The 11,201-nt window shown below is 31.6% G+C and overlaps 2 protein-coding genes across 2 annotated transcripts; both read left to right on the top strand.

Annotated features, from left to right (window-relative positions):
• The first annotated feature begins 2,923 nt into the window (after positions 1-2,923).
• LOC106766953 (phosphatidylinositol 4-kinase gamma 4) lies at positions 2,924-6,056 on the top strand. The gene is made up of 2 exons (XM_014651753.2): positions 2,924-4,807; positions 5,264-6,056. Exons 1-2 carry the CDS (start codon positions 3,473-3,475, stop codon positions 5,639-5,641), a joined length of 1,713 nt encoding a protein of 570 aa, XP_014507239.1. The 5' UTR covers positions 2,924-3,472; the 3' UTR covers positions 5,642-6,056.
• Positions 6,057-9,747: 3,691 nt separating this feature from the next.
• Positions 9,748-11,038, top strand: LOC106767456. Its single transcript, XM_014652359.2, has one exon. The coding sequence runs from the start codon at positions 9,830-9,832 to the stop codon at positions 10,580-10,582; it is 753 nt and encodes a 250-aa protein (XP_014507845.1). The 5' UTR covers positions 9,748-9,829; the 3' UTR covers positions 10,583-11,038.
• The last annotated feature ends 163 nt before the right edge of the window (positions 11,039-11,201 follow it).

Consider the following 11,201-nt stretch of genomic DNA (forward strand, 5'->3'; position numbering starts at 1 on the left):
TTTAAAATGATAAAATGCCTTAATTTTGTTTTTCTTGGGGGAGGAATATGTTGCATGCTAAAACATTATTTATATATTTGTCAGACAACTTTTCTTAATGCCAATTAAGTTTTAGATAAAACTTAACGTTTTTAAGTCTCCAAACAATAAATTTAAAAAATTATAATTGTAGTTTTCTAAAGTGAGATATTAAAACTTTTGTTTTTTTAATTTGAGTATCAAAATTAGATATGCCCTGAGCTTTAGAAAATAAAAGTATAATTAATCCATAATTTAATCTCAGATTCTATAATCAAATGGAAATTGTATTGAAATAACCCTTTAATACTAAACAAGTAAAACACATGTATTACTGTTGACTTTTTAATTATAATAATAAAAAGATGTGTTAATCTAATTTGTGAATGCAGTAAAAACATTTTTAAAGGTGCAAATTATGCATTGATTCTACCATTAAATTTGATTAGTTAAACTATATATATTTGATAAAGAAAATACACTAAAATAAGCAAATAACAAGAATAAGTAAATATGCATTGATTAAATTTTACATGTAGATTATATTTTATTTATATTACTCTATATTGAACTTGTGTAATTAAATGGTTATCAGTTGTTTTAGTAAAGTGCATTAAAAGAAAATTCAGATACTCACATGTGGTGAAGATCTCAAGTAGGTATATGATATTGTCAAGTTTCTAAGATATCAAAATTGCATTGTATAATAGGTATTACTACAGTTTATCACATAATCAAAAAAAAAAGAAAAAAAACTAAGATATGTATCATATGAATATAGAATTTGCTCTAACTAGGTTGAAATTATAAAAAAAAAAAGAGTAATTAACACGAGAAGCATATCTGGGTCAAGAAGCATGTGATGAAGAATCATGACATTGGAAAACATATATCAATACACATAAAAAGTTGAATTATGTTGGGTCAAAAAAAATTCATTAACCTCTTTTTTCATTACTATAGTGCATTATTAGTACTAATGTAGATCTCAAAGTCATGGGACACCAAATCCCACATTCCCATAGACATAGCTGAATTTTCATAACATTAATTTGCTTATAACAAAAGCTAAACCTATAGTTTTATTTACAAGTTGAAAGTGTTGTTCAATGAATAGGGATCTTTAGGGAGCAAAAAGCAACACAAAATGAGTGAATCTGAAATTCAGGACCATGAGACAAAATAAAACAAAGTATCTATGTTTTTGCCAACTGCTTTTGTGAATGTGAAGGTGTTTGCTAAAGCACTGCAACTTTAATTCTAGAAATTAACCAAGGAAAAAGACAAACCCCTCATAGTACTCTACCATTGAATCTTCATTGCATAGCAATCTTCAAGATTCCGACAACATTATTCATAACTTGTTGTAATAACTTATACTATATAAATTTTAAAAACTTATATAAAAACTAAACTTCTTGTAACACATTATATTATGGACCACATTATTATAAGAAATAAAAATACAGCATAATGTTAGGTTCACTCATTTATTATCTGCATTTTCTCTGTTTGATAAATCTGAACAATTTTATTTATTTTCCTTTTTTCTACACCCTTCCATTTCATCTACTAATCCAAAAAAAACAAGAAAATTTCTGACTTAATTTCCATATTATATATTGGAAAACTCCGTAAAGTTAAATGTGTTTTTGTCCTTTAACTTTAAGTGAAAATTGGAATTAGTCCATCTTCAAAACTTTAGCCTAATCTAATCTCTCAACTTTAGAAATGTATGAATTTAGTCTTTTCTACTAAATTTTGCTTCAATTTTAACTGAGAAACGCGTTAGAAACATTAAATAAAGTTAACAAATTTTGGTTAAAAGAACTAAATTCATACATTTCTAAAGTTGAGAGACTAAATTAGACCAAAGTTTTGAAGAGAGACTAATTTCAATTTTTACTAAAAGTAAAAATTAAGGGATTAAAAACATATTTAAGTCTGACGCCTTAATGTTTGCACTGGTCTCCCTGTTTCCAGTTTCCAAATTCCAATTCAATATTCTTTTTACTAATAAACATTACATGAATTTACACGCTTATAATGTAGTTATAAATTTATTAATTTTATAATAAGCATCATAAATATACTATTAAATATATTTTAAAATTGTCTTTAAACAGTATTATATTTTTAAAAATAAATACTTCCTTTCATGATGTTAATTATTCTTTTTAATCATAATATAAAAAATAAATAACAATAAATAATATTCTTTATTGATATAACATTTTAATAATTTTTAATTAATGCCTTTTAAATTATTATCACAGTAAGTTTACCCATTAAAGGGAGCTATCTAAGTTTAAACTTTGTTTTCTTTACCTCGCTTTAATATAGTTTTGTAACTAAACAATTGTACCGTCTTATCACTCTTTTGCAACAACTAATGGCTATTGTGAATTTAAAAATTCTTTTAACAAATTTAGAAAAAATTACAACAATTAATTAATTTGATTAATAACATTACCTTTTCTTGAAAAACTATATTATTTTTTGAATTACTAAAATTAACCACTAAAAAGTAAACACGTAATGAATTCAAAATAGAAAATCTTGAATGTCATTATTGCACATCTAACAAAATTTTCCAATACATTTAAATTTCATATTTAACTTTCATTAAGAAGTAGTACAGTATCATTAAGATGAAGAAGACTCAAATTAAACACTGGCCATAGTAATAATCTTAACTACACAAAAAAATGAAAAAGAACAAGTAATAATGCAGCTTAATTTCCATGAATTGACACTAAACAAAGTTTGGGATGTGAATTAATTGTGGTAATTAAGCTATTAATCTTGGTTAAAGAAGGAAACGGATTGCTGTTAAGGTTGACGGCAAGAGGTAGGTTAAAAAGAAAATAAAAGCAAGGAAGAATAGGGTGTTAAGTCACCGTTATAGTGGCTGGGTCAAAACTGTATAAAAAGGCAACGGCTACAATACCGTTTATCTCACACACTCTTCCTTTCTTCTATATCGTCACTGGTTTATCGGACCAAAATGTTCGGTCCCTCACTCACTGTTGTGGTGTGGTGATAACACATAACATACCACATACATCGATATCGGAAAAGGCCACAATCCCATTATTCTTCTCAATTCTTCCGCAATTCATCACCCTCTCTGCGACCATCCTTTCCTTTTAAGCTCTTCATTCTCTCACTTTTTCCTTTGGTTCTTTCCTCTTGGTAAGAGTCCCCTCTCGCTTGCTTCTCTTCCACCATTTATTCGAGAGTTATTGTTTTTGTTTTTGTTATTACCGTTCCTCTTCATTTCCATCATCCATTCCCACAGTACAATCAAAATTCCCTTCTGGGCATCTCAAAAACAGGTTTGTTTATTTGGGTTGTATCATAAAAAAAATTCGGAGTAAAGCAGAAAACTAACAAGCAAATTGGGAACCCGGGACAAGGAAAAAAAAGGTAAAAAAGTGATTGACTTTGAAAGATGTCAATTGCTGAGTTTGCTTTGAGTTCAGTTTTCGAAGAGAAGGGGCAATGGGAAGGGCAGCCGGGACATTGTTATGGTGAGCCAATCTTGATTTACCTCACTGTGGATGGCGCTGTAACCCCAATGCGCGTGTTGGAGTCTGATTCCATTGCTTCGGTGAAACTGAGAATTCAACAGTGGAAAGGCTTCGTGGTGAAAAAGCAGAAGTTGGTTTTCGGTGGCAGAGAGCTAGCTCGGAGTGGCACTCTTATCAAGGAGTATGGTGTCGCTGACGGTAATGTTCTTCACATGGTTCTTCGCCTCTCTGATCTTCTTTTCATTGTTGTGAGAACCGTTTCTGGGAAGGAGTTTGAGTTCCACATCGACAGACACCGAAATGTGGGTTATCTGAAACAACGCATTAAAAAAAAAGGGGAAGGTTTCATTGATCTTGAGGATGATCAAGAGCTTTTCTGCAATGGTGAGAAGCTTGATGATCAGAGAGTCTTCCATGACATATGCAAGAGTGACGACGATGTGATTCATTTGATAATTAAGAAATCGGCCAAGATTAGGACCACTCCGATTCAGAAGGATTTGAAGCTCTCCGTGAAGGCACCAGGTGAAATAGTGAAACATAATAGGGACAAACATGTTCACATAGCAAATGTGCCACCTGACGTATGTTTCTGGTTGGAACCAATTATTCTGAATCCCAAGATCAATTTTTTTCCTTTCCTCTGGGATATGATAAACTCCACATTTGAAGGTTTGAAGAGAGGAAACGATCCTATTAGGTCCTCTGAGGGCACTGGAGGGACTTACTTCATGCAAGATTCAACAGGTCAGGAGTATGTTTCTGTTTTTAAACCAATGGATGAGGAACCGATGGCTGTGAACAACCCAAGAGGTCTTCCAAGTTCAACCAATGGCGAAGGTTTGAAAATAGGGACAAAGGTTGGTGAAGGAGCCTTGAGGGAAGTTGCAGCATACTTGTTGGATCATCCAAAGAGTGGGCCACGTTTGTTATCAGGTGAAGAAGTAGGCTTTTCTGGTGTTCCCCCTACTGTTATGGTGCAGTGCCTACACAAAAAGTTTAACCACCCAAATGGGTTTTCTTGCTCCTCAAAAGATGTTAAGATCGGATCACTGCAGAAGTTCACTAGTAATGATGGTAACTGTGAGGACTTCGGACCCTGGGCTTTCCCAGTGGAGGAAGTGCATAAGATTACTGTGCTTGATATAAGATTGGCCAATGCAGACAGGCATGGTGGGAATATATTGATCAGAAAGGAAGCAGGTGGCAAGATAAAGCTCATTCCTATTGATCATGGCTATTGTCTACCAGATAAAGTAAGCATTTCTTTTTCCATACCAATCATCCAAAATCATGCTGAAATACCGGCAAATATGATTTTAGATTAATACTCACATGTTTAGTGCTGGATCGAGGAATTAATTCTGAGTCCCCAACATCAAATTTAAACTGAAACAACATCAAACACATCCCAATTCCACTTTTTTCTTCTGTATTTTATGTTTTAATTTTGCATCCCTTTTGGCATCCACATTGCAGATCATATCCCATATGTGATTCTAATGCAGAGAAATTGTTTCCTTCTTGTGACATGATTAATTCATTGAAAGATATGGAGCTGTTTGTAACTTATTTTTTATGCAAACTAGGTGTGTTGAATAACTGAAGTAATCGTTGCATTGATGCATAGTACTACTAAAGTTCACATTCTATGACTCAAGATTAGTCTGATATTGATTGAATATGGAGTAACTTGATTATTGTTTCTGCAGTTTGAAGATTGCACATTTGATTGGCTTTACTGGCCGCAAGCTCGTCAGCCTTACTCTCCTGAGACAATTGAATATATAAATTCTCTGGATGCTGAAAAAGACTTGGAACTTTTAAAATGTTATGGCTGGGATATGCCTCTTCAGTGTGCTAGAACACTTCGCATTTCCACAATGTTGCTGAAGAAAGGTGTTGAGAGAGGCCTTACTCCCTACGAAATAGGAAGCATAATGTGTCGGGAAAATTTGAACAAGGAATCTGTGATTGAACAGATTATTGGGGAAGCCCAAGATTCCTTGCATCCAGGCATGGAGGAACAAGAATTTCTTGAAGCCATCTCGCAAAGCATGGATTCCCACCTTGAGAAGCTTGCAAAGTAGACTCTCTTTTTCTGGGTTATAGGTGTATTCAGTGTATGAGTCCATTTTGTGATGGACTGCAGGTTGCATAAACTGTGATATGGTTTGATGTGTTCTAGACATAGGCCTCATCATCATGTTCTTGTCTATTTTTGGATGATTCTTTGAACTTTTTTTCAGGATTGTAATGTCGTGCTGAACATAAAGCAAGGGTCTAAATAAGATGTATTATACTAAGGGTTCATATATCAATAGTAGAACTGTACGAGCTGTGACAAAGAACTGAATCTGTCACATGTACATAATAAATGTTACACGTTAGGTGTCACCCCCTGAAAATGTAAAATCTTAGTAGGACTTGTCTCTATATGATAAGGGAACAAACAAAAACATGCAAGTATTGGAATGATTGTATAATTTAAATCTTAAACATAAAGCAGACAATTTTGTATGTGTTTTGAAGAACATTTAGAGTCTTTCTTTTCTCTTGATGATTGTGTGGGGCTACGCATTGGCAACTTGGCATTATATGATATGACATTGATTCAAGAAGAAAGTAAAAACGATTCTACTAGTAGTCAAAAAAGTGAAAAAGACAGTGACAACCATGTGGTCTGATTATGAGCATTGATTGTGCATAAGAAAGAAGAGACTCCAACGAAAGTTTTGGTTAAGAAATAGATGATTTCCAGAATAATTATATTAATTTTTTTATCTTGCATAAATAATTTTTAATTTTTATAAGAACTTTTTAATTTTTGATAATTTAATTTATCACTTTTTTCTCTCACATAAACCACTCAAAATTAGTTGTTGCTTGGCGATTGGAATACAGAGATCTTTGGTTGGACATTGAAGAAAGGGAAGTAGATAGAAGTCTACTTGCTATTTCATTGAGAATGTCTTTTTTGTTGCTAATAACAAAATTCTGATAATTGTATCTCAACATGAACACGAGAAGGTTTTTGTAAATACATTACTTGTTATACTTAGTCATTTTTTGTTAATTTATAGTAAGTATTTGATGAAAGTATTCAACCAAACCAATAATTTAATTTTGTTTGATAACTTAGCTGTTAAATTAATTGATAAATTTAAATAAATAATGTAAAAGGGTATGTGAATGTAAATTGTATTTCATAGATAAAATATATTGTGCTGGTTATATTGTTTTTTCTTTGTTAATGTTAAACCCTTGTTTTTAAAATATTAAACAGAAAACGGAATTGAAAATGTGACAATTAAAATAAATAGTATAACATTTAATGAGAAAGTAGAACATTATTTATATTTATTAAAATAATGTTAAGAAAATAATAATAATAATAATACGGAAAATTTATTTACTAACATCTCTATTAGTCAAACAAGTTATTAGTTGGTTAAATCTACTTATAGTTATAACTGATCTCTACTTTTTCTAATTTTAAAATATTTTAATAAAATTTCACCTTTAATAATAAATTATTTGTTTTAATTTTCAATACGTTTAATCATATTTTTATGACATTTCATATTTATATTACTTAATTTAGCCACTGATTTGGTTAAATTTATAAGTTTTCTTCACAATTTGTTAAACTTTCATTTAACTTACCAATTATTAATTTTACCATTTATTTTCTGTATTGTTTTCTCTCGATTTTTATCCCTATTTTTTTTATCATATTCAATTAGGGAGAAAATTTTTGTTATTATATGCAACATGGTGTGTGTTTTAACATGTTTGTAAAGTAAAAAAAAAAAAATCTCTCATTAAACCTTAATCAAATAATAATTTATTAATCATGATCTAGTTACACTCTTAATGAAATGCAAAAGATAAATGTAAAATCTAACAATTTTAATTGATTAAATCACTTACATAATCAATTAATCTAATAAGTTCTAAAAAAATATTGTTAAGGCATATTAATCTATTAAGTCATTAATAGAATGGATTGATTTTGATAATTACTTATTTTTTTAAAAAAAAATTTTACATCTTTTCTCGTTTTACTTTAATATTTTGAAATTCTAAAATTAATTGAACGTGTCTAAAAGAATTTTGAGCTTTTTATTTTTGAAAAAAAAAACATTTTTATTCAAAAAAATTGAAAGATTAACGAAGTTTTCTTTTGATTCTAAGTTTTGATTGTAATACTTTTATAGAAGTGATATATTTATTGTATATTTGTTATGTAATTTCATTTAACATATTACTGTAATTATTTTTTTTATAAGATTACGTAATTGTGTGAAGTATAACGTATAATTTGAAACTTTTTATCTATTGAGTGAAATTTTTAATTAAAGTTGCCAACAAACCTAGACATAGATAATATAAAAATATTTGTATTTTTTTTGTTAGGTTTAATAGGTTCGGAGGTCCTTATATTTGGAGATTTGTTTCAATTAGGTCCTCCAATTTTTGAAGTGATCAATTAGGTCCCTAATTTTGTCAATTTAAATCAATAAAAGCCTTTCTGTTAAATGCAGTTAACGCCGTGAAGTTTTTGAACATGTGGCATGCTGACACTTTCAGATGACATCTTTTCAAGTACATAGGTGGATTATAAAAGGGTGAAATCCCTAAATTAAAAGGGTCTATTTGAAGGTGAAATCCCTAAATTAAAAGGGATTTCACCCTTTTACAATCCACCTATGCACTTGAAACGGTGCCACCTGAAAGCGTCAACGTGCCACATGTTCAAAAACTTCACGACGTTAACTACATTTAACGGAAAGACTTTTATTGATTCAAATTGACAAAATTAGGGACCTAATTGATCACTTTCAAAATTGGAGGACCCAATTGAAACAAATCTCCAAACATAGGGACCTCTGAACCTATTAAATCTTTTTCTTATTTTAAATACTTTTTTATTTTTTTTTTGTGATTGATTTAAATTTTAGTAATAAATGTTAGAATAATCTTGTTAATTAATTAAAAAAAGTTAATTATTTTAAAACATAAAAGAAAACTAATTTTTGAAAAGAATCCATTAATTCCTTTTGATTGACAATATTAACTGGTCCTAATTTAACACTAAAGAGTCACATACGTAATTTTATTTTGACTAATGTGGCTTTGTCTTTCCTTCTCAAATTTTCAAGGAGCTTATGTGAAGTGACTAAAATTAAATGTTAGCTGAATGCATGTCAGTTCAAATTGACTTTTGATACATCTAACACTGTATACAATCTCATTATTTATACAGAAAATAGAGTATGCTAAAAGAATTAAATTAGATTCTTTCAAAAAAGGAAAATTATCGATTTTAAAATAATAGAATAAAATAAAAATAGAGTATGCAATATAAAAACACATGTTTACAATAAAGAATGACATTAGAGGAAAGTAATGTATAACAGCTAGCATTTTATCACGGAGCTCGATTGCCTGAATTATTTTGGTACAACTGGTCTCATTTGTCAAACCCAACATCTGACACTTTCAGACTTTGTAACCATCACCATACTGTTATAAAATTCTCTATAATAAAATAATAAAAAATATTTTACAATATTTTAACATGATTTATGTATTATTATATCATATATTTATAATAATATTTATAATTATTATAGACTGTAATGTAATTTATAATATTTATGTATTAGAAACTGACGGGATTAAGAATTATCATGTGTTTACAAATGGTTTTGGTTAATTAAACCTTGTTTTTAATTATGTGAATCCGTGGTTGATAATATTTAATAAAATATATTTCAATTAATTTAATTTAATTTAATTTAATGTTTTTGTTTTAAATTTGAAACAGTAACCATGAAAACTTCTGACCGAAATTGCATAAAGACGGAGTTGTTGTAATTGAAAAGAATGTTAGTGCGGCAGAGGGACCACCGTCATTACTCCATGTAGTCCTCACTCCAACACAGTCAACAACACTCTTCACTACAAGACAAAAATATATTTATTTTTACTAATATTACCTTTATTCGTTATTAATCAATGTTATAATTAAGTTGTTTAGAAAATGTTATTAAATGAAATAAAGTTAATTAATATTTGAAAAAAGTATGATTTTTGTTTTCTATAAAAAGTAATTAAATTCATGTTTTTGTCTATAAACCCTAGCTGGGTAAAAATTGGAACTTTAGGAAGGAGAGGTGGAAATACTAGTAATAGAGCACTACAAAAATTGAAAAGCAGTAAGCGATTTTTGTTTTTTATTTTGCGACAATTTATTTTATTTTTCTTAAACCATGTGGGTTTGGTTTTGTCTCATCCTTAAATTATGCGAACACATCCACTTCCATATCCTTTTCCTGCTTCTTTCAACAACACACACTTCCACTCTGGCTATCCCTCCACCACCGCAGGCCGCGGCGGCCGGAGCTGCTCCGCCCCATGTCGCACCGAGGCCGAAACGGCCGCGTCCGCCGTCGGGGCGCACCAACCTCGCTTCCTGCGTGGTGGCCTCCATCTTCCTAATCTTCATCGTCATCGTCATCCTCATTGTGTACTACACCGTGTTCAAACCCCAGGACCCCAAGATCGCCGTCAACGCCGTCCAGCTCCCCTCTTTCTCCGTCGTTAACGGCACCGTCAACTTCACGTTCTCCCAATACGCCGCCGTCCGGAACCCCAACCGCGCCGCCTTCTCCCACTACGACAGCTCCCTCCAGCTCCTCTACTCCGGCAGCCAGGTCGGCTTCATGTTCATCCCGGCCGGCGAGATCGACGCCGGCCGAACGCAGTACATGGCCGCCACCTTCTCCGTCCAGTCCTTCCCCCTCTCCGCGCCCGCCAGGGTGGGGCCCACTCTGGCCAACGGCGACGGAGTGGGCTTCAACTATGGGCTTAGGATTGAGCCCACTATGGAAATCGAGTCGAAGTTGGAGATGGCGGGCCGCGTGAAAGTCTTACACTTCTTCACCCATCATGTTTACGCGAAAGCCGGTTGCAGGGTCGCCATTGCCGTAACCGATGGATCCGTGTTAGGTTTTCACTGTTAATTCTTTTTTTCTTTTTCTTTTTGCAACTGTAGACTTCACCAGTAAATTAACTATATAATAATCACTCTAATTGTTAGTAGTAACCATGGCTTGAGGGTTAAAATTGTAAAGACCTTTTTTTTTCAATTTTGCTTCCTCGAATTGCGGAAGTTTTGATGGAAGTGTGAATGGGTGTTTGCTTTATTGGGATAAGTTAAAGCATAAGTAAAGATGCAAAAAGTGAAGGAGAATGATTAGTTTGAAAGGAATTTGGAGAGAGAGAAGCTGTTTTCCTTTGGGTTTTGTGATGGTAATTAATTGTTAGTTAAGCAAAGTTGGATTCCATTGTTGATAGTGATACTAATTTGACTATTGGTGCGAAAATTGGAATGGTTTTGGTGAGAAAAAAAAGGGCATTCCTATATTTGTCTTGTTTGATAGCAAGTAATTCTATATTTCCCTTTATTTCGATGGAAACATCAATGTATTTTCGATAGTTTATGCGATTTTGACGTTACTTGGCGAACCTTAATAATGGGTTAACCACTTTATTTGCTTTTTTTAGGTTTATTTTTCTTTTTACGAATGATAATTCTTCTTGTATTACTATGTTTGGATTTTAATTTCTTTCTTTGAATTT

The sequence above is a fragment of the Vigna radiata genome, chromosome 7 (genome assembly GCF_000741045.1).
Source record: "Vigna radiata var. radiata cultivar VC1973A chromosome 7, Vradiata_ver6, whole genome shotgun sequence".
NCBI classification, from domain to species: Eukaryota; Viridiplantae; Streptophyta; class Magnoliopsida; order Fabales; family Fabaceae; genus Vigna; species Vigna radiata.